This window comes from Colletotrichum phormii, assembly GCF_030913505.1.
Source record: "Colletotrichum phormii strain CBS 102054 chromosome Unknown BDP81scaffold_16, whole genome shotgun sequence".
NCBI classification, from domain to species: domain Eukaryota; kingdom Fungi; phylum Ascomycota; class Sordariomycetes; order Glomerellales; family Glomerellaceae; genus Colletotrichum; species Colletotrichum phormii.
Window position 1 is genome coordinate 126016 of NW_026851458.1, and position 22796 is coordinate 148811.

General features: G+C 52.0%; 10 protein-coding genes across 10 annotated transcripts; 3 read left to right on the forward strand and 7 right to left on the reverse strand.

Moving 5' to 3' along the window:
* Window positions 1-1513: 1513 nt before the first annotated feature.
* BDP81DRAFT_325734 (uncharacterized protein) lies at window positions 1514-2803 on the forward strand (the record flags this gene model as incomplete). Its single annotated transcript, XM_060585000.1, has 1 exon — window positions 1514-2803. The coding sequence occupies one exon, from the start codon at window positions 1514-1516 to the stop codon at window positions 2801-2803; it is 1290 nt and encodes a 429-aa protein (XP_060442406.1).
* A 754-nt stretch (window positions 2804-3557) lies between these two features.
* BDP81DRAFT_482865 (major facilitator superfamily domain-containing protein) lies at window positions 3558-6098 on the reverse strand. The gene is made up of 9 exons (XM_060595033.1): window positions 5745-6098; window positions 5659-5689; window positions 5253-5336; window positions 4577-5186; window positions 4254-4479; window positions 4163-4197; window positions 4027-4107; window positions 3894-3954; window positions 3558-3829 (listed from the first exon to the last, which is right to left on the reverse strand). The coding sequence occupies exons 1-9, from the start codon at window positions 5947-5949 to the stop codon at window positions 3624-3626; spliced, it is 1539 nt and encodes a 512-aa protein (XP_060442407.1). The 5' UTR covers window positions 5950-6098; the 3' UTR covers window positions 3558-3623.
* Window positions 6099-6644: 546 nt separating this feature from the next.
* BDP81DRAFT_462960 (Six-hairpin glycosidase-like protein) lies at window positions 6645-8237 on the forward strand (the record flags this gene model as incomplete). Its single annotated transcript, XM_060593956.1, has 8 exons — window positions 6645-6659; window positions 6966-7024; window positions 7055-7184; window positions 7275-7368; window positions 7555-7720; window positions 7754-7821; window positions 7924-8140; window positions 8171-8237. The coding sequence occupies 8 exons, from the start codon at window positions 6645-6647 to the stop codon at window positions 8235-8237; spliced, it is 816 nt and encodes a 271-aa protein (XP_060442408.1).
* A 263-nt stretch (window positions 8238-8500) lies between these two features.
* BDP81DRAFT_482866 (uncharacterized protein) lies at window positions 8501-11006 on the reverse strand (the record flags this gene model as incomplete). The annotated part of the gene is made up of 5 exons (XM_060595034.1): window positions 8501-9654; window positions 9723-9957; window positions 10010-10632; window positions 10690-10770; window positions 10835-11006. The coding sequence occupies 5 exons, from the start codon at window positions 11004-11006 to the stop codon at window positions 8501-8503; spliced, it is 2265 nt and encodes a 754-aa protein (XP_060442409.1).
* Window positions 11007-11118: 112 nt separating this feature from the next.
* Window positions 11119-13473, reverse strand: BDP81DRAFT_433127 (X-Pro dipeptidyl-peptidase). Its single transcript, XM_060590834.1, has 4 exons — window positions 12411-13473; window positions 12184-12353; window positions 11964-12132; window positions 11119-11910 (listed from the first exon to the last, which is right to left on the reverse strand). Exons 1-4 carry the CDS (start codon window positions 13328-13330, stop codon window positions 11367-11369), a joined length of 1803 nt encoding a protein of 600 aa, XP_060442410.1. The 5' UTR covers window positions 13331-13473; the 3' UTR covers window positions 11119-11366.
* A 199-nt stretch (window positions 13474-13672) lies between these two features.
* Window positions 13673-15388, reverse strand: BDP81DRAFT_353513 (ASST-domain-containing protein; the record flags this gene model as incomplete). The annotated part of the gene is made up of 2 exons (XM_060586250.1): window positions 13673-14458; window positions 14513-15388. The coding sequence occupies 2 exons, from the start codon at window positions 15383-15385 to the stop codon at window positions 13772-13774; spliced, it is 1560 nt and encodes a 519-aa protein (XP_060442411.1). The 3' UTR covers window positions 13673-13771.
* Window positions 15389-17088: 1700 nt separating this feature from the next.
* On the reverse strand, window positions 17089-17746 carry BDP81DRAFT_473437 (uncharacterized protein; the record flags this gene model as incomplete). The annotated part of the gene is made up of 1 exon (XM_060594654.1): window positions 17089-17746. The coding sequence occupies one exon, from the start codon at window positions 17744-17746 to the stop codon at window positions 17180-17182; it is 567 nt and encodes a 188-aa protein (XP_060442412.1). The 3' UTR covers window positions 17089-17179.
* A 2141-nt stretch (window positions 17747-19887) lies between these two features.
* On the forward strand, window positions 19888-20541 carry BDP81DRAFT_451784 (uncharacterized protein; the record flags this gene model as incomplete). Its single annotated transcript, XM_060592676.1, has 1 exon — window positions 19888-20541. One exon carries the CDS (start codon window positions 19888-19890, stop codon window positions 20539-20541), a length of 654 nt encoding a protein of 217 aa, XP_060442413.1.
* Window positions 20542-21161: 620 nt separating this feature from the next.
* On the reverse strand, window positions 21162-21686 carry BDP81DRAFT_396551 (uncharacterized protein; the record flags this gene model as incomplete). The annotated part of the gene is made up of 1 exon (XM_060588203.1): window positions 21162-21686. The coding sequence occupies one exon, from the start codon at window positions 21684-21686 to the stop codon at window positions 21162-21164; it is 525 nt and encodes a 174-aa protein (XP_060442414.1).
* Window positions 21687-21849: 163 nt separating this feature from the next.
* BDP81DRAFT_433137 (acetyltransferase) lies at window positions 21850-22774 on the reverse strand. Its single transcript, XM_060590835.1, has one exon. It carries the CDS (start codon window positions 22697-22699, stop codon window positions 22193-22195), a length of 507 nt encoding a protein of 168 aa, XP_060442415.1. The 5' UTR covers window positions 22700-22774; the 3' UTR covers window positions 21850-22192.
* Window positions 22775-22796: the final 22 nt, after the last annotated feature.

Consider the following 22796-nt stretch of genomic DNA (forward strand, 5'->3'; position numbering starts at 1 on the left):
TGAAGTTTATGCTTCGGCCGGAGCCTCTTTGTACATAAATCCGAGAGCTGTACGGATAGGTTCCGGGGCTGTTACGACCTGTGGAGATCATACCAACAGTGCTGCTGAATCACTGGGCCCAGAACCTAGATTAGTCGGGACCGAAGCTCCAATTTACTACCCGAAAGCGAGCAGGGGATGACGTTTGCGTTGCCGCCACCAACGACCAATTATCAAAGACAAACAAGGTCTGTGGAATGGACACGCAAGCATGCCTCCTGTGTCAACCCGCCTAGCACCTAGAGCAACTCTCAAGACGTTTGCCTACGGTGCGCAGTAGCAGCATTTCAAATTCCGTGGTGTAATGTGCTCGTGGCATGCCATCGTGAAATTAGCAAAAATATAATGATATATCGAGCCCTGTCATAAGTTTAGCAGTGCTCGTAGCTATTGTCCTAATTGGCCAGTGACAGCTGTCTGTGCGTTAGCAGTGTTAATTTTGGCTTTGGTTCGAACTTCGTAGAATCTTAGATTGGCGCTGGTCAAATTACGGATAACACTATTGCCCGAGAATATCTCTTGAATCTGGGGGATGGGGATTAGTTGATTATTAATGAGTCTAGAACTTGGTCAGCATCCAAAGAGTGGTCAAGAGAAAGGATGAACTGGGACGACCAACAGGCCGGGGGAACGGCTAGATAGATGCTAATGAAAAAAAAGTCCGGTGCTCGGCGAACTTAAGCACCGATGCGCCGTCTAGCGGCCGGGTCCATATTAGATAACTCAAACTAAGGGGGCCACCCCTTGCGCCCTCTACCGACGCATCGGAAGACTTTTCGACCACACCAACACCCAAGTCAACCCACTTCCCTGTTCTATCGCGGGTTCTTCCATGCCTGAAAAGGAGGCCAAGTTGCCAACGAGGTTGCTTCGGCCCTTCGCTACCTCGCATCTTGGACTTAGCTCCGAGGTCATGGACGGCAGCCTAGAAGAAATCCGAAGCTATCCATGCCAGTTTAGACTCAATAAGAGTCACGACGAGGAGGATGATGACAAATAATGGCATCCAAAGTGCTCCGAGCCCCGGCGGATTCACCGTACCCCGTTGACCGTCCGTCTCGGCCGGTCTCCGCTCTCTCAAACTAATGGGTCTCCCTTTATCTACGGAGTAATAGTATACCTACCTTTCTGGCGCCACATAGGGAGCCACATAGGCCAACATAGGATCTTCGTTTTTATGGTCCTCTTTAAGACTACGAGTCTCCCCATTGTTGACTTCAGCCCTACCCCTTGGCACATCATCAGTTGCTTTCCTTTCACACCACATCCGCAGGAGATCAACTACCCAACTACACTAGATTTGGCTCTCAACATATCTAACCTAGCTGTGCGATATCGCCTCTCGGTTGTAACGTGCCGGTAACAAATCAGAACGAGAAATTCATTCGCCATGTCACCCAACAACGTCCCACTGAGGACACCACTCTCACAATGGAGTGCTGCCCAACGAAAGGGTATCATCATACCTATGGTCATGTCATCAGTACTGATCTTGGTCCTCGTCCTTGCCAACATGTCATATCTCTTTGGAGCAACATTCGAGCAAGGGAAGCGCACACACGCACTCAAGATCCTGGCCGTTGACCTGGACGGGGGCGCCATTGGTTCAGCAATTGTAGGCGCATCAAAGAGCTTCCAAGCCGCCAACTTCCCGACCATCGAGTTCGGTTCCGCTTCAAAGTACTCGACTCCCGCAGCGGTGAAGAACGCAGTATGCAAAGGAGACTACTGGGGGGCCATTTACATCAACGAGGGTGCCTCTGCGAAGCTCGCCAGCGTCATCAACGGCACCTCGACCTCAGCCTACAATGCCGCCGACTCAGTCACATACACTTACAACCAGGCCCGATACCCTGCGATCGCCGACTCCACCATCAACAGCAATATCCAAAAGGTCGTCGGCGCATCGAGGGCCTTCTACTACCAGTCGCCCAACGGCACGGCTGCCCTCCGATCTCTGAACACCAGCAACCCGGCAGCCCTCGCCGCCTACCTGAACCCGATATCGTCCACCCCCGACCTCATCGGCGCCCAGGCGCAAGCGAGCCGCGTCTTCTTCAACACCGTCAACATTATCGTCCCCACCCTCGCCCAGTTCTTCTACATCTTGGCCCTGAACGGCATCGGCATGAGTTCCGGCCTCCTCGCCAAGATGAGAGTCCGCGACGTCTGGCTCATCCGTTTCGCCATCGGCAAGATCTACGGCTTCCTCACCGCCGTCACCGTGACGGGGTACCTCTGGGCCTTTAGGGAGAACTGGGCCGTCGGCGGACCAGAGTTCGGCAAGACCCTCCTCGTCTTCTGGCTCTACATGGACGTGCAGTGGCAGGTCTTGGAGTCCCTCATCGGATCCTTTGTGCCCATGCAGCTCGTCCCCTTCTTCTTCCTCACCTGGATGCTCACCAATGTCGCGAGCAGCGTGGTCCCCTTCGAGATCGTGGCGGGCTTCTACAGGATTGGCTACGCCTTCCCGGCACACGAGGTCTACTCCCTCTTGGTACAGGCTTGGACTGGCTGTGCCGATCAGACGCGCGTTGCGCTGCCTGTTCTCTTCTCGTGGTGGCTTGTGGGCCACGTCGGCTCTGTATTCTCCATCCGCAAGCGCTGCGCTGATGCTGCTGCCATTGTTGCAGCTGGTGCTGCCGCTGCTGCAAAGGCACCAACCCCGGCTCAGCAGGACGACACTGTCTCCATTCCGCCTCGCTCTGCTAGCACAGAAGTGACTTTGCAGTCCGATGAAGAGCAGGTCAGGAACGAGAAATAAGCGATGGAGCTGCATGGATTGTGAAAGATATGGATTCGAATTTGACCGCTGAAGGGATTGAAGTTTTATGCGACAACATAGCGGACGGCACGCTTGATACCCAGCATAACATAGAGTTATTGGATTCTGCATCGAGACAATTGGAGAGTCCGATGTTTGCTTTTAGTGCTCGGATGATATAGACCCAACTTAGACATAGCATCTTCCCTTTATAAGGGATTAATTCAACCCATCTCAATATGCATTTTGTTCGACCTTGAATTGCTATTGCCGAATGAAGGTAAAGGACAGTAGTCACTCTAGACTTTTGTTAAGTATTACGGACATTAAGTTTCTTATTCCACTCCTAAACGTCTCCTGATGTATTTGTAAAAGAATACCCAGGAAGGGAAGAAGGAGAACGAAGCAAAAAGAGTAATGCTAGAACTAGGAATGGGGAAAATTAGAGGAGTAGGAGATAGAGTTAGCCAACGAGGGCGGGAGACATATTCTGTTAATATAACTTCTCGGTGACTTCCGGCTCCTTGACTGATTACATCAAGACAAGAGCCAAGGACATTGGAATGACAGAGGCAATCAAATTCCACTCCCCAGGAAATCCGCCGCTGAGACCATTACCCAAGCCTATGGGCTCGACGTTGCCCGCCAAGTAGTGTGCCATGACACCGGGAGCGCGACTTTTCAGCGCTCATACCTTGATCTCACTAAGGTCAAGTTGAGCTAGAACCCCCAAGAGGTTTTAATGAACTAGCAAGTGCTCTAATCTTCCCATAAAGTCGTAAAATAGATAACGGCTACATAGAATCACTGTAGAGATGTTCTACACCTTTGTCTCCTTCTCGCAAGAAACTTCGACATGCATCATGTCGTCTCCTTTGATATCTTGTACACTGCTGGCGTCCGCGTCGGTTCTGTACTTTCCCTTCTTGATATCTCGACGCCACAGGTACTGGCCAACCATGAAGAGAGTCCACCAGATGGCCACGAAGGTGGTATTGACTGTGAATCCTTTCCTCCACTTGGGAGCTAAAGTAGAGGGAGACTAGTCAGCCTGGTTTCGAGCGTCTAGATGTTGTGATTGTTTGCTTACCCTCTAGCTTTGGAAAGACGGTGATTGGGTAGAAGCTGAAAAAATTCCACCCGCAAGTCATCTGAGGGAAAGGTTGTTAGCAGAGACTTCGTTACTAGTTAGTGGTGGTAACGACGGTGATGTTTCTACTTACCATAGCTCCGGTAGTGAAAGCTTTGGCTTCGTTGTCGTCTTTCATAATCATGTTGATCCAAGGGAAGAATATCGGCGTGAACTTTGCAAGAGTAAGCAACCATGAGCGTGTTGTCCACACATAAGCACAGACTTACACAACTAGTGAGGCCAAGCATGTAGTAGGCGGCAACTGTATTGATAGTGAGCAAGCAAAAAATAGCCACGTCGTTTAGAAGGAAACCCCACAGTGCAGCCCAGTCGGGATGTCCCAGATCAGGAGACATACGTTTGCGAAGAAGAGGATGCTTGCCACGACGCACATGACGGCCCAGATGGGGTAGATCATACACAATGAAGTGGTAACGACACCGGCCACGATGGAGATTGCTTGTACGCCGGCGGGGATGACATTGATCTCAGCAACAGTGTATGTGCCATGCAAGGTGGCCTCGTGCTTGAGCCAGAGTGCCATCTGACCAGCGACATAGGAGGTGCATTGGAAGTTGAACAGATGGCGATGTCAGTTTCGTGCGAAGTCCGGCCAGAATGCTGCCCATGACTTACAAGACGTAGGTGAAAACGGCGAGGTAAAAGTGCCAATGAGTAAAGACGCGCTTCAGCATCTTCTTCCCAATCCTCTTGCTCTCCTTGACCCCGTCATCTCTCATCCGTGCTTGAGTAAGTTTCTGCTCAGCATCCGTAAGCCACCAAATCTTGGGACTCGTCGGCAAGCCAGGGAACAGGAAGAATCCCGCAATGGAGATGGGCAAGCTGATGATGCCGTCAATGATAAAAAGCCACCGCCAGCCGGCCATGCCGGCGACGCCGTTGAGGTTGTTGTACGCCACGGCCTGCAGGTATCCGCCAAACATGGCGCCAATGTTGGACGAGACGTACCACACGCCCGCGCGCTTGAAGAGCTCGTCGCTGCGGTACCACGAGGTCAGGAGGTAGATCGCGCCCGTTGCTGCCGGGGTCTCGAGGACGCCGAGAAGAAAGCGGATGCCATAGATGTCGTATTCGTTGCGGACTTTGCATTGAACAAAGGTCGTGATGGACCAGAGGCATTCCATTGTGGGGAGGTACCAGCGGGTGATGTGTGGGCGGGAGATGATCATCATGGAGGGGATCTCGAAGATGAGGTAGCCAATGTTGTAGAATGTTCCAAAGAGTGAGTATCTAATAATACTTGTTAGATAATAGCAGACTAGGCTGTGGTGGTTCATCAATTGAGGGTTTACTTGCTGGTTTCCTGTGAGTTTCAAGTCCTCTTCCATGCCAGAGACATAGGCGTGGTTGATGTTGGCTGAGTAAAGCCATTTTACAAGACTGGCCTCAAGTTAGTGCTCACATTTAAGGAATAATTATCAGCAAGTCATACTGTTGGTTCCACGGGGTCGTATACGACAAATAGTGGTAGCAATTATCACTCGTCTGTTGGTGATCCTATTGCTTGCTCTTCTTGTTTTTCTATCTTACATTGTAGGCAGGAGTCGGTCGAAGTAGGTAGTGACGGCCTGGGTGGTTGCCCCACCTTTATCCGGCCGTGATGACTAAGCCAGTTGTCCCACTTCGCCCAGGGCAGGTGCCAGCCAGCCCATGGTACCTGCCTATTACTCCTTATCAGCCTTTGCTGTTCCAACACATACACATCAAACAGCAGAGTGAGAGAAGAACGCTGTCTGTTGAGAACCTTCATTAGCTTTAACTCAAGCACAGGGATGAGTGGAACTGTACCAAGCTTCCGGAGCAACTTCTTCTCTTCCTTGGAGTAGTGGCTAGGGTACCAATCGAAGATGTAGAGCCAAGCCACCCACAGCGACTTTGTCTGCGGCTTGAGCGTCGAAGAGCTCACAACCAGCTCTCGATCATCGAGCGGCTTGGTTGTGGCAACTGGTACCGCATTTCGAGCCGTCCTGTCGAGGCTGACCCTGTCCGCCATGTTGGAGACGTGCTAACGCGTGGACGGTAGTCAGGTCCCTGTGAGATTGAGAGGCAGTCCAGGTTGTAGATTATTGTAAAGGTCAAGAGGACCGAGTATAGAAGTCCAGTCGTTCTAAAGTCTCGAAAGCTCAGAGTGAAGTTCTTAGTAATATAACCCCATGCTTTATATCATAGAAAATAAGCCGTCATCCTCAAAGACTTCGCATCTGTGGTGACAGGCTAGAGTAGTCCGCCGACTATAGAAAGGCCAAGCTATGTTGTCCCTAATGCCCTCCCCGCAATCATTACCCCAGTCTGCACATGCCCGATTCTAAGAGCGGGGTATAGGGGGGGTTTACTTACGGTCGACAGCCGTACTTAGCCAACAACGCCCGCTCGGGGGATTTTCCTCAGGAACGAGGGGCATCGATACCCCGACTGCTACGTTACAAATAGGCTACTCAATTTATAATACATCGCGAGGATATTTCACCAAGAGACCAACCGCAGGACCGATTCAATAAAATACCTACCTTCGCTTCCGACAGCCCGTTAGAGTAAATGAATCTACCTCAAGGTGTTAGTATCTATCAATTATGTAATGGCTCAGGTTTTTAAAAGATGTACAAAATGACAACTTTAGTATCTGTTGCGTCTACTCTCAAAGCAAAAAAAGATTTACAACTCCAGGCTTAGAGCAAAGAAGTATCCAGCATGGCCGCTTCTATTGTAGAAAGCTTGCCAGCCAGGTTAAAGCACACTCACTCTCATAACGACGCTACGGACAGGTCGTCACTAGTTCCTCGTCACGACAGCATGTCCTCCGAACCACCACTTTCAATATCAGCCATACCGTCAAAAGAACTATCGCCAGACAGAAATAGTAAACCCTTATAGTCTAATGCCGCGGTAGAAACCAACGAATGGTTAACCTTTTAACCATTCATTCCGCTCTCTACTCATCTCACTAAGCTATTCAAAGAGAACCAAGTCCCTTCAAGAGCAGATATCATCAACATCTAAAAGATCCGGAAGACTCCAATCGCCTTCCTAGAGATCATACCCCAGGACGGCCCCAATATAGGCCACTACGAGTTCTAAGACCCAGACTTCTAGACCTATAGTTTCTTCCCAGGAACGCTATATACCCTATTAGAGCGAAGCATTAAGTATCCGCAGATAGTAGGACTCGCCGATGCCGGGCCCGGTATTAAATTCGTAAGTCTCCGCCAGTATCTGCGGGGGCTATATAAGGTCTAGGCTAATCCTTTATACAACATAGCCGGCCGGACGGATATACACGATATCGGCTTTATTATTATGCCAGCTTTATAGAGAGACTAGGAGCTAAATAGTAACGAGAAAAGTCTCGCTTCTATCGTCAAGGCTACTTATTCTCTTACAACTCGGTATATCCCCGCCGCTAGAGCTATCCGCAGTTAGGACTGCCTTTTAAAGAAGGGAATCACCGTAACGGACATAACGACGAATCTTCTCATAATCGTCGACAGCCTTTATAATCTAGACCTCCTATTCTACGCCGCAGCGCATATAGGCGATAATATACTCGCCGATATCGCCACCACGCACGCACATACACTATTCTAGACGCACCTACATCCAGAATCCGTAAGCGCGCTCGCAAAGAACGGATACAAAGGTCAGCTCTATTCGACATACCACGTCGCTAACATCGATCCTACCACCGGTAATCTCAAATGGCGCTGGACGGCACAGGGGTACGCGAACGATTCCACGTGGGCCCGTGGCCAGTCGTGGGCGATCCTGGGGTATGCTCAGACCTACCAATAGACTCAAGACAGAGCTTTCCTCAAGGCCGCCTTGGGTACTGCGGAATACTTCCTATACCGCCTCGACACGGCGCCGTCATGTATGGATACACCGGTGGCCAACGAGGAGACATACTATTACTCTCAGGACGGGCAGCAAAAGAAGACGAAGGGGCGGAGGGTTCCTCTTTAGGACTTTAAAGCGCCGATACAGAACCCCATAGAGCCTCTACGAGACTCATCGGCCGGGATAATTACTACTAACGGCATGTTAGTGCTATCACAGGAGCTCAAGGGCATTCAAGAACATGATTTAGCACAGCGGTTCTTCGACGCGGCGGTTGATATCGTTAGAGACACCCTCGACTACTCTCTCGCAAATAAAAAGGCTCAGTTCACCAGAGATAGCAGCAAGGCGGGGTAGGAAGTCAAAGACTCCATCTCTAGCAGATGTTTCGACGGCATCATCAAGTACGGAACGGCAAATAACAATGAGAATGCTAGACGAAGGTACTAGAATCATGATCTCGTTTACGGAGATTTCTATCTTGTCGAATTTAGGAACAGGCTTTTAAACATGGGATTGGCGTAGAGTTTTAGTGTCGGGATTCCGCTCATAGATCTGGCTTACGTGACCTCAATAGAGATTGTTTGTTTTCACCACCCTCCACCGTCGTATTCGGTTTCGAAGATGCCGTCATCGTCTGATGATCCATTCCATGTCCATGAAGTTTGAACTGTTGGTCAAGAAGCATCTGGGATATGTTGCTCAACTCGCCGCTACCGATGCTGCTTCTGTTGTATAGAGAAGGTTTGAGCCATTGGCTCAACACCATTCAACCCTAGTCCTGGGGGTGCGAGCATGGTGTTTTGCGGCGGGTTGGAGAATGATGCCGGGTTGTTGGGCGGGAGTTGTTGAGCTACAACAATAGTGTTGAGGCTGCCTGGAGGCTCAAGCTGTGAATCTGTAAACCGCTTGTTCCGCCCCTTGGAAGCAGTTCCCCCATGCCCGCTACCATTCCGTCTGATCTGGGGAGATGCCAAAGGCTCTTGAGGAGCCGTGTGATCGATTTCGGTGGTGTAACTTAGAACGTTGATGTTGAAAGACGCATCATCGCGGCAACTGGAATGCATCTCTGTGAGCTTCCTCGAATACTTCCCAGCCAGGTTGTCTCTCGCAGGCTCCAAACTATGCGGACCAGCCCACCGCGTCGCCATATCATTCAATATCTGCACCAAAGTCCAGAACTCAGAAGCCAGTTCGGTCCCGAGATCATAACTCCAACGAAGGAGGAGAACCCTGGCAGCGACATAGACACAGAATACGAACTGGCTCGAAACAGGCATCGCCGCCGGCGCGTGCTTCAGATAATTATCCGCAATAATGGCAATCTCCACGGCGGCAGCCTGGCACGTGTCCGCGCTCAGGATACTCGGCAGCCGAGCCCTGAAAGGCCACTCCCTCGGTGGGAAGGCGATTAGCTGATGGAGCAGGATCATTGAGGTGTTATGCGTGACGTGCGCCAGCGTGAGGTTGGGGTCCATTCGCGTCGACTGCCGCGCCATGTTGGTCTTCCACTTCTGGGGCAGAAGCATCTTCCAGTGGACCAGGCGCAGGTCGAGCTCCTTGAAGCGGGTGAGCCAGCTGCTTATGTCGCGCTGGTCTCGCATGTTGATCCTTTGCTGGAGAAAGTAGCTCGTGACCCTGCTGAGGGACTCGGTCGCCTCGATGCAGTAGACGAAGGCGCCGACGGTGGACATGTCGACGCTGGCGGCCGGTGCTCCCGGTGATGTTCCGGCGTCGGAGGGCGTGTGGATTTCTTCCTCTGCGGCACCTGTCTGCAATGTCGGCGCGTAGTGGGACGGGATAAAGGCGATGGGGTTCCCGATTCTGCCGGCGGCCTTGTCCCAGATACCGAAATAGGGCGTCACTCCTTGTCTTCTTTGCGCCATAGGACGCCGTCGCAGGGAAGGCGGCAGTGGACGTCGTCCGAGTTGAGACTTGTGTTCCAGCCCATGGTAACTGAGATGAGTCTATCGAGCTTGAAGACGTTCCAGAACACCCGGCGCCTCTCTTCGGCTTCAGTCCAGCTGTCTGGCGGAGCGAGCGAGACGAAAGGCTGAGATAGTGATGATCGGTCGGCATCGTCGTGTTCGACGGTCAGTTGGAGATACTCGACGGTTCGCGTTAGTGAACCAACGAGGGACCAGGCTTGTGCGACCTCGCCACTTCCGATCTGTTGATATTAGCGAGGATCATATGAGGCAAGTGGGCATCGAGACACATACGTCATTGAATGCGACAATGATGAGAGCTTGATGGCTTTCCACGTTAAAAGTCTTCATCGAGGTCGATACGATCCAATCTCTAGTCATAGTTCTTTGCTGGTGCGAGCCGAATACGCTGGTTGCAATATCTTCATCTGATATGTATCTTGACGCAGAGAGGACCACGGCATGTAACACTGCCAACACAAGTTTGGCTTCTGCGGGCTCGCGAAGTCGACGGCGGAATCTCGCCTCGTGTATAATCGTAATCCACGGGTGAATGTGTGCGAAATAAGCTTTCAGTACAATCTCCAGGTCTTCCTCATCCGGCAAGGCAGGGAGGCCAGGGCTGGAGCCGCCCGTGAAGGCAATGTTAATCGGCTCTTGATCATCGAGTCGACGCCGCTTGGCTCGTCCTAGTGACTCGATCTCTGCACGCTCTTCGCCAAGTGAGCTTCCGTTTTTAGAGTTGAACTTGTGTAGCTCTTTGGCGAAGAATGCCATTATGCTGTATGCACTATTCTCAAGGCCGCCATTGGTGCCATTGGCACTGTCTTGATTGGGTGAGTGATTTAACTCGGATCGTCTCTTGTCTCTTGATGTACTCTTAGTCCGTTGTTGGTGAACGGTTCTTTCTAAAGCATCTGAGACCTTGTAATCAGTAACGATGAAGCAAGGTTACTCGGTATATCGAGACAAACCCAGTCTCCGATGCAGGTTCTCAATGGCCCCAGCCTTCATCCCCGGCTTGGACCGTTTCGACTCGTAGACACAATCGCTACCTATCACAAGTCAACTCCTGAAAGAGGAAGGTTCATCATCTGCAGAGTGAAACTAAGGACCCACCTGTCTTGCGGCATTGCTGACATGCTGGCACTTCTCGAGAACACCGCAGCTTACGGCGCCGGCAACAGTTGCAAGCGAGCGCCGCCGCAGCCTCCGACGCGCCCCCCGAGTCATCATGGCCCGCATCGGCGGCTTCTTCGCCCTGGTGGCTCAGCTCAGCACCGTTATCCATAGTCAGGCATTGGTCGGGGACAGGAAGCGAGCTCCGGGTTTCTGCGAGTTACGCGTAAAGTAGAGCGGAGGCTGGTATAGTTATGGTTCCACGGCCAATAGGCCGCGCTCCCGCTCGACATAACCCGAAGACCGAGGCGGCCCCGCACCGTCTTCCCCCGCATTGCATATTGGCGGCTGCATGGGGATGGGGCCGTCCGGGGTTGCGGGGAGAAGGAAGCTGAGAACGATCAAAAAGAGGAATTCTTCCAACTGAAAAATGCTAAGATTCTCGGCCGAGTGCAATGTAACGTACAAGAGTGGGTGCCGCGTGTCATTCATTTGCCATGTGGGCGATGATGACTGTGAGGCTCCCTCCCGTTCAGTCGTAGAACCTCCACTGAGCCTCCGTGTCCGGACTCAATGGCTGGTTCAGGAGAAGCGCTCGGAGCAGCTCGATTGGCATCGTGTTCGCCCTCAAAATTTTATCGTGGAGTTCCTTCTCGCCCATCAACCCCTTTGTCAACACCTCCTCCCGCAAACCGTGCATCTGCAATGCCCCCAGCATGTATCCAGCCTGGTACAGAGGGGAATACTCCCCGCCAAAGGATCTCGTGACCTCTCCCTCTGCGTTGGATCGCTCGTGACCGACCCAGTCGACCAGCAAGTCAACGCACTCTTGGGGCGTCATCTCGCCGAGGTGGTACTTGAAGGAGAAGATGATTCTCGCGCACCGGTGCATCCGCCAGAAGAGTGTTCCGATCTTGTCTTCGGGGCTCACGAAGAAGTCGCCTCTGTTCCAAAAGACGAACTCCCAGTACATGGCCCAGCCCTCGACAAAGAAGGGCGTCGAGAAGAGCTCGCGATAGGGATGGTGACGCTTGCCCATGAAAAGCTGCAAACGATGACCGGGAATTAATTCGTGGCTGCGATCACGTCAGCAATATGTTCTAGAGGGAAAAGAGGAGGAGAGACTGACAATGCCGTCGCCCGTGAGAAGTGAGGGTTGTTGCCGCGCATAACCATCATCTTCAGGTCATGATCCATGGCGGCGGTGGGATAAGAGACCCAGAAGGAGGAGCCACCGAGGAAGAAGGGCGATTCCTTTTGACGTTCTGCGGAAATCATGAACATACGCCACGTCTCGCCTAGAAGGAGTCAGCTTGTCGTCCCGCCGAGAAGCTCATAGGAATACTTGCCCGCGATTTCTGGGACCGTGACTAGGTCGTGCTTCTTCACAAAAGCCATGCCCTCGTAGGCCAGCTGGCGCACCATTTCAGGCTGTTGACCGGGCTCAACATATGAATTTTTGACATATTCCTGTGCCGCCTTCCAGTTGTCGCCAAAGCCAGCGTCTGGAGCCTCGAGACTAGAGAGTGAGAGTTATTTCCTGATCCGGGGCAAAGGGCCAGTCGGCTTTACATACCCCGATACGCTTCCTTGACTCCCTTCCGGTCGAACGGAGCCCACCTTGATGCTGCGTGAAGCCTTCTTCATCTCCTTTTCGCACCAATCGTACTGTTCCTGCGCCAACTTGAGGAGCTCTTCAGGCGTGTAGGGTATCATTTCCGCTTCGAGCTCAGTGATCAGCCCGGAGCGCCCGATGGGTTCAACTGCAGCACGGATAGACCCGGACCCGTTTTTCTCAATGAGCTTGGTGTCTATCGCCGTCTTGATGCCGGTGAAGGCCTCGTCCAGTTCCCTCTTGGGCGCGTCACACCAGAATGGGAACAGGGGGTCGTATGGGGCGTAGAATCCATAAGACTCATCGACGTGGCCTCGGATTTGGTCAATGGTGCTCATAGCACGTGAGAAAGTCGAGTCATTGGCCTTGATTTCATTGGTTTTAATGGCTTTTGTCGTTGCGGTAATCTTCTTGGCCGTCTCGTTTAATATCATGGCCGTCTTTTTGCTTTCGACCGGGACCATGTTTTGGCGTGTTTCACAGATCTCGATGAGCGGCTGGAGAAATGGTAGAACCGGCTTTACCAGCTCGTCTCGCTCGCGATCCAGAAGCAAGACTCGGAGATTACGCCTCAAGTAGTTGCGCAGCAGTAAAAGGTTTACCTTGTCCTCCTGATTGTAGGTATCGAATGGAGCCTTGAATAAACTGTCGAGCTCCTCATTGTAGTATCGTTCCAGTCGATGAGACCTCGTGGCTGAGAAGTTGATACTGTAAAACTTGTTGAGATTCTTCTCGTCCGTGGTAACACGTGTGATACGCTCCGGCATGGACTCCGGGTTGGCAGTAGCTGCATGTTGTTCACGGCTGTCGCTCACATCAACCCACTCGCCATCCGAGACACTGGCCAGATGAGACCGCGTTACGAGATGATGTGCGGCCATGGCGATGACGTGTAGCTTGTGTTCCTGTGATAAAGAGAATTCTGAAGTTGGTGAGATTCGTTACCGAGACGTAGCATCCGGCAGTGATGATTATATGCAAAGAATGCGGGGAAAGCTTCGTTCTTGAAGCAGCGGCCGAGACACGAGGCGTGAACTCCGGACGGGAGGCCGCGGGGTCTTATCTCGGCCCCAGTTGCCGAGTCTTAGAGGGAACGTTGCAGCACGGGCATCATTCCTTCAGTGGGGCCGATAACATCCCTAGTGGGAAGGTCATGCCAAGCTCATTCGCGATTCACACACGATTCATTCGCACTGCGCCAGACTCATTCATTAAAGATCATTCTGAGATTACATTATTTAGCTAAGCAATTGATCTTACGTGTTGTAAGCGAATTTGATATCAGTCACAAGTGAGTGCGTTGGTATGAACATCAGACCACTCTAGCACTGGCTCTCGACAGCGACAACCTCACTGACACCAGTCTCAATGCCCTCACCAGCGCTCTCGACGCGCACAAACTGAGCCGAAACGGAGAAGGTAGCCTTGGTCTCGAAGCCAGTCTTCTTAACGGAAGTCTTCTCAGTCAGCACATCCTCTGAAGCGCCGGCGAAGACGGTCCACTTGTTGTTCTCCGTCGCGCCGTTCCAGCTCATGTAGACCTCGGTCTGGTTGCCGGCGTCGCAGGCGAAAGCCTTGGGCGCGTAGTAGGGCTTGCCGACCCAGGGGTAGCGGTGGTTGCGGTAGCTCTGGACGATCTTGTCCTCGCCAAACTGCGCGGTGAAGACGCACTCGCCCTCGGCGTTGAACTCCTTGATCTTGGGCGTGCTGCCGTAGCCGATGACGGTGTGGCCGCTGCCGTCGTTGAGGACCTGAACGTTGCCCTGGGAGACGGCAAAGATTGTGTCGTTGGGGTCGATGAGCTCCTGCTTGAGGGTGGCCTCCCAGGTGGCGGTGTTGACGGTGAGGAAGATGCCCGAGGTCTCGTTGACGCCGCTGCGGATGCCGCTGTTGTCGTTGTTGAAGAGGGAGATGAGGGCGGTGCCGTTGCCCTCGGCGTGGATGCGGGCGTCGTGCTGGTAGCAGAAAGACAGGCCGTTCTTGAGAGCGAAAGAGCCGCCGGTTTGGCCCTAGGTATTGTTAGCTGAAGCCCGTGTTCAGGCAACGGTAAAGCAAGTACTTACGTTCAGGGTCCACTCAACAGATCCATCCTTGGCGATCTTGAAGATGGAGCAGTAGTGGCGGGAGGAGATGAGGAAACCACCATCAGCGAATCTCTCGATCGAGTTGATGTGGAAAGGTCCCCAGGGGTAGGTCTGGTTGAGTCCAAGGTCCTCCAAGGGGTAGGTAAGGGCAGCAGAAGCCAGAGAGATCTCGTCCAAGTGGTCCAGGTGGCTCCACTGGAAGAGGATCTCGTTCGTCTTGATGTCGATCTCGAAGAAGAGCGAGTCCACGATCCAGCCATCAACAGGGCCGCCAACGGAAGTGAGATCCGTGTGGGTAACGTTCACAGCAGGAGCGAACATGGTGCCCTCGGGGGTGATGTAGTCCTCGTGCATGTCCAGCCAGCTGCCGCCGGTGAGACCGGACGAGTCCCAGCCGGTGAAGGTCTGGAGGTTCAAGCCGTTGGCGTACTGGTCCAGAGTAACATTGTAGATGTTTTTGTAGGTCTGGTCGTAGATGAAGACAGCTCCGTATCCGAAGCCGTAGGGCTCCGGCATCGTGATTCCGGTGTAGAACGTAAGGACGGGCTCTCCGAAGAGAGTCTGGGCGCGCCATGCGGAGATGTCGCCGTACGGGCCCTCCCAGATGAGCTCGTTCTCATTGCTCATGATGAACACGGAGTAGTTGTGGCCGCCGGAGCCGGACTGGTCAAAGAAGAGATGGCCCTCGGCGATGTCACCGGTCTGGGTGATCTTCAGAGACGGGGGCTGCAGAGCGGGCTCTGAGCGGTAGGTCTGCCACGGCCAGGGGTTGCTGGTGCTGTTCTGGGCTGAGGCGGCATGGTTCAGGCCGAGCAATGCGGTGGCCTTGAGGAGGGAGGTAGAGCGGACCATGGTGACTGTAGGCTTGGTGGTATGGTTGACAGGAAGCGAGGCCTTGAGAAACAGAACAAGCCAGACTCAAGGAAAGGAGTCTCGTCGAGGCTTTTGTACTCTGTAGTTCATCTTCAAGGGCATTCGTGTGGTTCCCAACATCGGTCGATTGACTCTGACTTCACATCCGACTTTTTCTTCAACAAACACTATAGGCTGCCCTCGCCCCTGTCATGGATCCAAGGTTTTCGACCGTTTTTCTCGCGATCTTGCATGGTGTGTGGGTCTGTTCCGAGAAGTACGCCGGTTGTACCTGAGAGATCATCGTCATTCGTCTCCATCCAAAAGGCAATCAGGATCTGATAAGATGAGATTGATAAAAATCATCATCAGCAAATTCCCTCAAAGTGCCGGCTAGGGGGGGATCTTCGTATGTTTTTGGTTACATCGGGTCCCAGTCTATAAATCAAAGAACCCACCGTGGAGGCTTCTTTGCTAAAATTTCCACAACTTTGAGGAGTCAGCCCGCAGCGGAATTCGGTGCTCGGTGCCGTTTGCAGAATGTGAGATCCGACTTCCGATCATGCCAGTTGCATGTCTGCGAATGGCAACATTACTAATGGTAACTACCTTATCTAGACGGACGCCTTAATTCACATAACGCCATTGCTTCGGAGACTTCACTCGATGCTGTCAACTTTAATATCGAGGAACGCCTGAGAAATTGAAGTTGAATACCCCAGGATTCTGCGAGAGAGTGGGCAACAAATGCCGCTGCCAAGTGAGCGCCAAGTTGAGTCGGACTTTTCCCGACGGGCGGGACGGAAAGTAATTAAGCATGGATATTGGTGGATTTTAGTCCAAGTTACTACTTAGTACTGTGCTACCTTACTAGTCCCGGGACCAAGCTCGTTTTTGGACAGTCAATTCTCGGGGATCGAGGTGGATTAACGGTCTTCGGTTTCGGTCGCTCACATACTGGCCGACTGCCGGATCCTCTTTCACGATGATTTTGAGCTATCTATGCTATCTATGACGGCTGCTGTAGACGAGGAGCACAACTTGAGTATATCTAGGAAGACAAGAATACTACAAGCCGAATTTTCGGCCAAAAGGTGGCCAGAAGTATTGCATCAATGGAGCAATTTGTGCCAATAGACCAAGAAAATTGTTCGAAGCGGGTCATGTTCGAGTATTATCCCACGCTTGAAAGCCGACGATGTAGCTGAATGGTAGGCAAGCTTTTCACGCACGCATCAAGTATCCGCTGGCGACTCAACTCTGATAGTAGTTTGAGCCATGATGGCATCTGCATGTGTTGCAGAATAGGCCATGCAAGGTCCAAAATAAGCTTATCCTCTGTGCTGGGACAACCACATGGCGTGCTTGGTCCACTGTATGGTGCAATGTAAGGCTCGATGCATCCTGGGGTAACGGCATATGCCCATCTGAGCTTTAAAGATGATGAACAACTTGAGTCATGCTCGAATCCGTGTAAGTTGCTGAGAGCATGGCAGTGAATTCCCACTGCTAAAGACCAAGCACTCATGGGTGCTCGGATGAGGTCTCTTTGCATGAGAAAGGAGCTATATGTGCGCAAGTGATTACTACATTTGAGTTTCAGCTCGTTCTCTTTTACTGCTACTTTCGAAGCCGCGAGCAAGCATTCACGATGAACCACGTCACGCACAGAGGAAGTGTGTTTCAATTTGTTGTGCCTCACCACTAATCACTCTTTTATCGCAACCCGATTTATCATGAGTCTATGAACGCCTCACCTTTCCTAAAGTACCTTAGCACGAGACCGGCCAACCTCTAAGCAATCTTTTCAACATCGAGATCAAAATCGCCATCGCCTCGCATGATGCAGCTTTCACCTTCCTTAGCCCAATCAGAGTCACGACAAAGCAGAGTAGCAGCCCGACACTGGCACTCCTGTCCAGGCCTACACTTGCCCTCAGCACAGCACGTCCACAAAGCCTCAACATGCGCCTTTCCAGAAGGAGCAATCGACTGTATAGTCGACTTCTTGCCAGTCTTTGAAACGAACTGAGGCTTTCCCGTGCCAGAGCAGCTGTTGCACTGGACGCGCGAGTTGGTCTCCAGCTCCATGATGTGCTTCGAAGCGACCTGCGAGAGGACGAGCTGGAATTTGTAGTTCTCGAGCAGGTCAGGGCAGTTTCTGGGGACGGTGGAACAGACGGGGAGGTCCATGAAAAAGCGGTCGCTGATGTAGTTTAGGTCGAGGGCCGCACCGCAGAGGACGAAGGCTGTTTCCGGGTGGGGGATGAGACGCATCTGAGGCTTTCGGAGGCCGTTGCTGTAGACGTTGGAGCAGTGCTGCTCGCAGCAGACGATGAGGATCTCGACCTTTTGACACATTTTGGCTGTTTGATGGAGTTTGGGCGCTTGTGGTGACTCAGGTTTGATTAATAGTTGTCCTAAGAGAAATGATGATGATACTGATAGCTCTCGAGATGTATCGATAGTTGAGTGATGTTGATAGTTCGGAACTGTAGACACATTGATTACAAGAGGGTTTCGTTGCTCGACACATCAGATATATAAGCAGTTGAATCAACCGCCAATGTTGCCTGTTCAGGGGCTCATCTGAAAGGACTCGTCAGGCAGAATAACCGCTTGTGGTCACAGAGTCCTTGATCGAGTCGCCTGGAACAACGACGTCTGTGAGGAACAACCATACTGGCGTCGGACTCGACGAGAATGATCGAGTATTAGGTCGACATTGAGCAAGTTCTTTGTTGGAACAAGAACTCGGTTCAACTTTCCAACCTTAAACCTCAAAGGGACCCGTACAAGGCCTTGATTTCTGTCTGAAGTCATCGAAGCCCGGGAACGGGAAAAAGGAGTCGAACATGTGGATAAAGAGGATCAAAATTTCCTGCGCGCGAGATATCAAAGGCTTGATGCTCCATCTGCGTGCTGCCGTACACCATGATCTGGTGCCATTCGAGATCGAATAGAAAAAAAATGAACAAAGAGTTTCGAGCACCTTTGTAGTGTTTGGTATCTAGTAACTCAATATCACGATTGATCCTTTCCCCGACTTGACTTTCCACGAACTGTTATTACACATTACCTGATAGAATGATTTCAGCAATCGCCCGAACAGATCTTTCATCTCCATGGGCCTTTTCATCATGTTGATGTGCTCAAATGTTTCTCCCAATTCATGACTTACGTATCCTTGACCTGGAAAAGAATGGAGGCTTTGTCAGAGCTTGGAAAAATTCGCCATACAACCATCTTACCTTCAAGTACAGACTTGACAGGGAAGAAGCAGTTCACAACTTCGCCCACGGTACAGAGTCTCCAGGCCGCATAGTCTGTGCTAACTTTGCTGTTTTCGTAAGTAGTTAAAATGCTTCTTGAGGGTTGAAATTGTTGGAGCATCGACCTCTTTATTGTTGATCAGCCAAACGTCCATACAAGCGATTCCATCTTCGGAGATTTGATCGACAGTTAGAAAAGTAGATACGCAACCGGGCTTGTGACATCTCAAATTCGAGCTCACTTGAGGAGGACTCGAGCCTGTCATACATGCACTTGCAAGGGGCCCAGAACGTGGTGTCATCTGGGCGGCCATGGCCAACTTTCAAGAGCGTCCCTGGCGAACGGCTATTCTGGTGTCCAAAGGCATGGCAGGCATGGCAGGGACTTTCACTCAGCAATATATGCATGATTTCATTTCATCTCAAAACAAACGACTATTGGGACCACTCTGCTTGCTTTTCGTGTTACTGGTACCTGCAGCAAGGGATTAGCATACGAAGCCCCAGCAAATAGGATTGAGGGGACCAACAATACCACTGGAGAAAAAAAGCGCAATGCAAGGATCGAGATCCCGGCGCGGTGGCCCGCGCCGTATTCGCCCGTTCGAGACCGGCGGACTACCGTCAAGGGGGCGGTGCAGTTTTTACGAACTTGAGGATTATTTTTGGCGCGTCTTAGTGCGTTGACGTTTTCATCCAAGGAAGAAAAGCTTTTTTTCCTCATGGAACGATGGATCATTGGATCTGCGACAAAATATCTGACCGGAACGGCTGCAACGGCATCTCAATGGGCCCCATTATGAGACATACCAAACAGCCACAGCATCACAGAGCCGTTGGGATCGGGCGTTTGTTGGATGGCCTTAATGACCGCTAGGGCGGCTTCCGAGATGAGGTGGCGCAAGACTCCCGTCTCAGACCCCGCTCAGCTCCGTCCAGGGGCGTTGTTTAGACCCGGGGTCAAGGCAGCCGTTTATTGGCAACTCGAAATACAAAAAAGTCTGCGAGGAAAGGATCTTTTGACGACGAGGAATGGTCTGGCTCTCTTTTCTCTCTTCATCCTTAATACCGGCTATCAATCTCGAAGCCTACACTACCCCTCGGGTCATTACATTCGTTCGAAATCAACACAATCGTTTAAGCTGCTCTTACATCGCTACCGGAGCTACTATACCATCTTATTACACAAATACATCAAACCAAACATCATCAAATCGAAACCACATCAAAATGTCTTTCAGATACATCACCTCCCTCGCCATCATGGCCACCGCCGTCCTGGCCAAGACCGACCTCGCCGGCTGCGTCTCCTCAGACTCCGTCTACACGCCCACCCAGGGCGGCACACCCTACGCAACCCGCGTCTGGTACGTCCCCGGCACCGGCGAGATCTGCGCCGCCCTCGACTGCGGCGGCGGCCGCGCCCCTCCCAAGACCACCGTCCCCGGCTGCCCTTCCTACGAGGGCACCGAGACCTACTCGCCCTCCTTCCTGCCCCTGCAGACCAGCGCCGCGGTCGAGGCCTCGACGACCATGGCCGCCGTCACCACTGCCGCTCCGGAGACTACCGTCAGTGTGACTGACAGCGCTTCTGTCGCCACCGTCACCGCATCAACGGACTCCGTTGCCGCTGAGAGCGAGACTTCTGCCTCTGCCTCTGCTGTTGTCATTACCTCGAGCGGTTTCAGCAATGCGACCATGACAACCATGACGACCTCTGCTGCGTCGGGATCTGGAAACCAGTCTGCCCGTAGCACGCGGGCTGTTGGTTCTGCTGCGACATCAGCTGCTACCAGCAGCCCCAATGCTGCCGTTCCTACCGGCGCGTCTCGCGAGCTGTTCGGTCTCGTGGCTGGTGTTGCTATCGGCGCTGCCTTGTTGTAGGGCGTATGTGGATACATGTATATATGGACGTGGCACGAATAGACCTCCATAGCTGATACTGCGAAGCTGGTCATGACTTGAACTTTTAGGACTCAATATCATAATGCTGTAATAGACTGGATAATTTTCTCATACTCACATGTGTTCTGCTCACCTAAAGTTGCAAAGTGAGTCCTTGTTCGAGTATTAATCATGCCCCAAAGGTTCGCAGAAAGAATCTGCACTCCATGCATCCACAGACTTTGGCTCCTCTGGCTTTGGTCAATGAGGACTCTCTTGGTGGCTGGGTTGTCCTTAGCAGACTAGGAAGTCAAGACCCTAATGCCAGATGTTCGCAAGAGATGGCGTTGGTGTGAGAGGCGTAGGAAGCTCACCTTTTCCAGCGTTGGGACATTGACCGTGTTATTGCTGTGTCGACTGGCAACAACATCCAATATGCTACTGCACCTCGAAGCTCAGCCAACGCCCCAGTGTTGACTGTTATTCAGCAATGCGTCAAAAGACGAATGTCACCAATCAACCCTGTTGGAAGAACTCTTGAACGCCTTCGATTCCGCTCTAACCGATAAAACACCGTCAAAGAAACCTGCGGCCTCGGTTCATATACACCTAGACCAGACCTACCACGGAACCTGCATGAACAACCACAATGTCGGGCCATGGGACCGCCTACACAAATTGATCCTGTCCGGAGCAACGCAAAGCTGCATCATAGTATGGGTCCAGTACGGCGACAGCAGCTGGTAGCCTCCATCTGGATGTTGCCTTGGAACCCACGACTCCCACTCATTGAACTCTCCAGCCCACGCACCTACGTCGCTCTTGCTGTTGTGACCGATGAACTTTCCCCAACTCTTGTTGAGAAACCCAAAATACCCTTGCTTCTCGACGCAATACCACATGGTGGCGGGATCGCGCACGCCTTGGAGGTCCATGAGGACTGGCCTGTCATCGACCAGTGTGATGGCTTTGCCAGACTCTTTGTCGATGATGTAGAAGTACTTGCCGGGCCAAGGTATGTCGCTTACTTGATCGTCTTTGTCATCATCGCCTGCTATGGATGTTGTTGCAGGTGTCATGATCGGAGTGTGGAACTCTGAAGCCGTATCAGAGCCTGTCTCGTCTGGCTTGGTCTCGGAGGCCATGATTGCGGTGGCGAGGGCCTGGACTTTGTGACGACGACGGCGTGTCCAAGAGTCAAAGATGAAGTGATGCAAAACTCAGAATTCAACGAATAAAGTAGCTGCCGTTGGAAATGAATGAGTCGCAGAACGGGGCTTTGATGTGAAGGTGGATTAGCTGTCCGTACGTCAATGAGATGAATGTCAATAGAAGTGAAGGTGAGGTGAGGTACATGACGTGCCACATGAGTTGATCCGCTGACGGAACGGAAGACTGCTGTTGATTCTCATTGGTTGGGCTGTCTCGGTTCCAATGGGCCAATCGAGTTTAGCTCGCTGAAGGCCTCCAGCACTTGCAATGTCTTACATCGACAGACTCGTAGGCATTGCTCATTGTTGATTTGTTTTCAGACTCTCATTCTCCTGGAACGATAGAAATTGGAGTGTACGGCGGCCGTTGCCTTCCGGATGTTGCGCTCGTGAGGTCCTCTTCATTCACTGATTGTGGATTCACAGACCGCGGTGGGCGTCTAGGCGCTATCCAGCTCCCTACGAAAGTACACCCTCTCGTATTCATCCTCCGTCCTCCTCTCTGTCTCGACGAACCCCATCTTGGGATACAGGATGAGGTTTTCGTACATTTTGATGTTGGTGTACAATTGCAGAGATGTGCATCCAGAAGCTCGAGCCACGTCCTCAGCGCATTTCATCAAGACTCGGCCGTAGCCGCGGCCCTGAGCCTCTGGGGCTACGACCAGGTTGTTGATATGCAGTGCGCTGGCTGATGGATCATGGCGAAGGAGAATGGCGCCGACCACTGTGTCATTCTCGTCTTCGCCAAGTATGTAGACCAGTTGCGTCTTGATGAGTTCGTAATAGTCAGCTTTCATGGGCGCTGGTTCTTTGCCGATACGGTCGATGTACTTGGAGTACGCAGCTCTGGTCATGGATTGAATGTGAGGTACATGTTCCGCATTGGCTCTCTCCAGAGTGCAGCCTTTACGAGAAGAGGTTGGTTCGAATTGCTGTTCGGCCATGGCTCAGTATTGATAATACATTAAATTGAGTTGCAGATAATTCAGTTGAACATTCCATCTCGTCGCACGAGATCTTGTGTTCAATTAGTCACCAGGA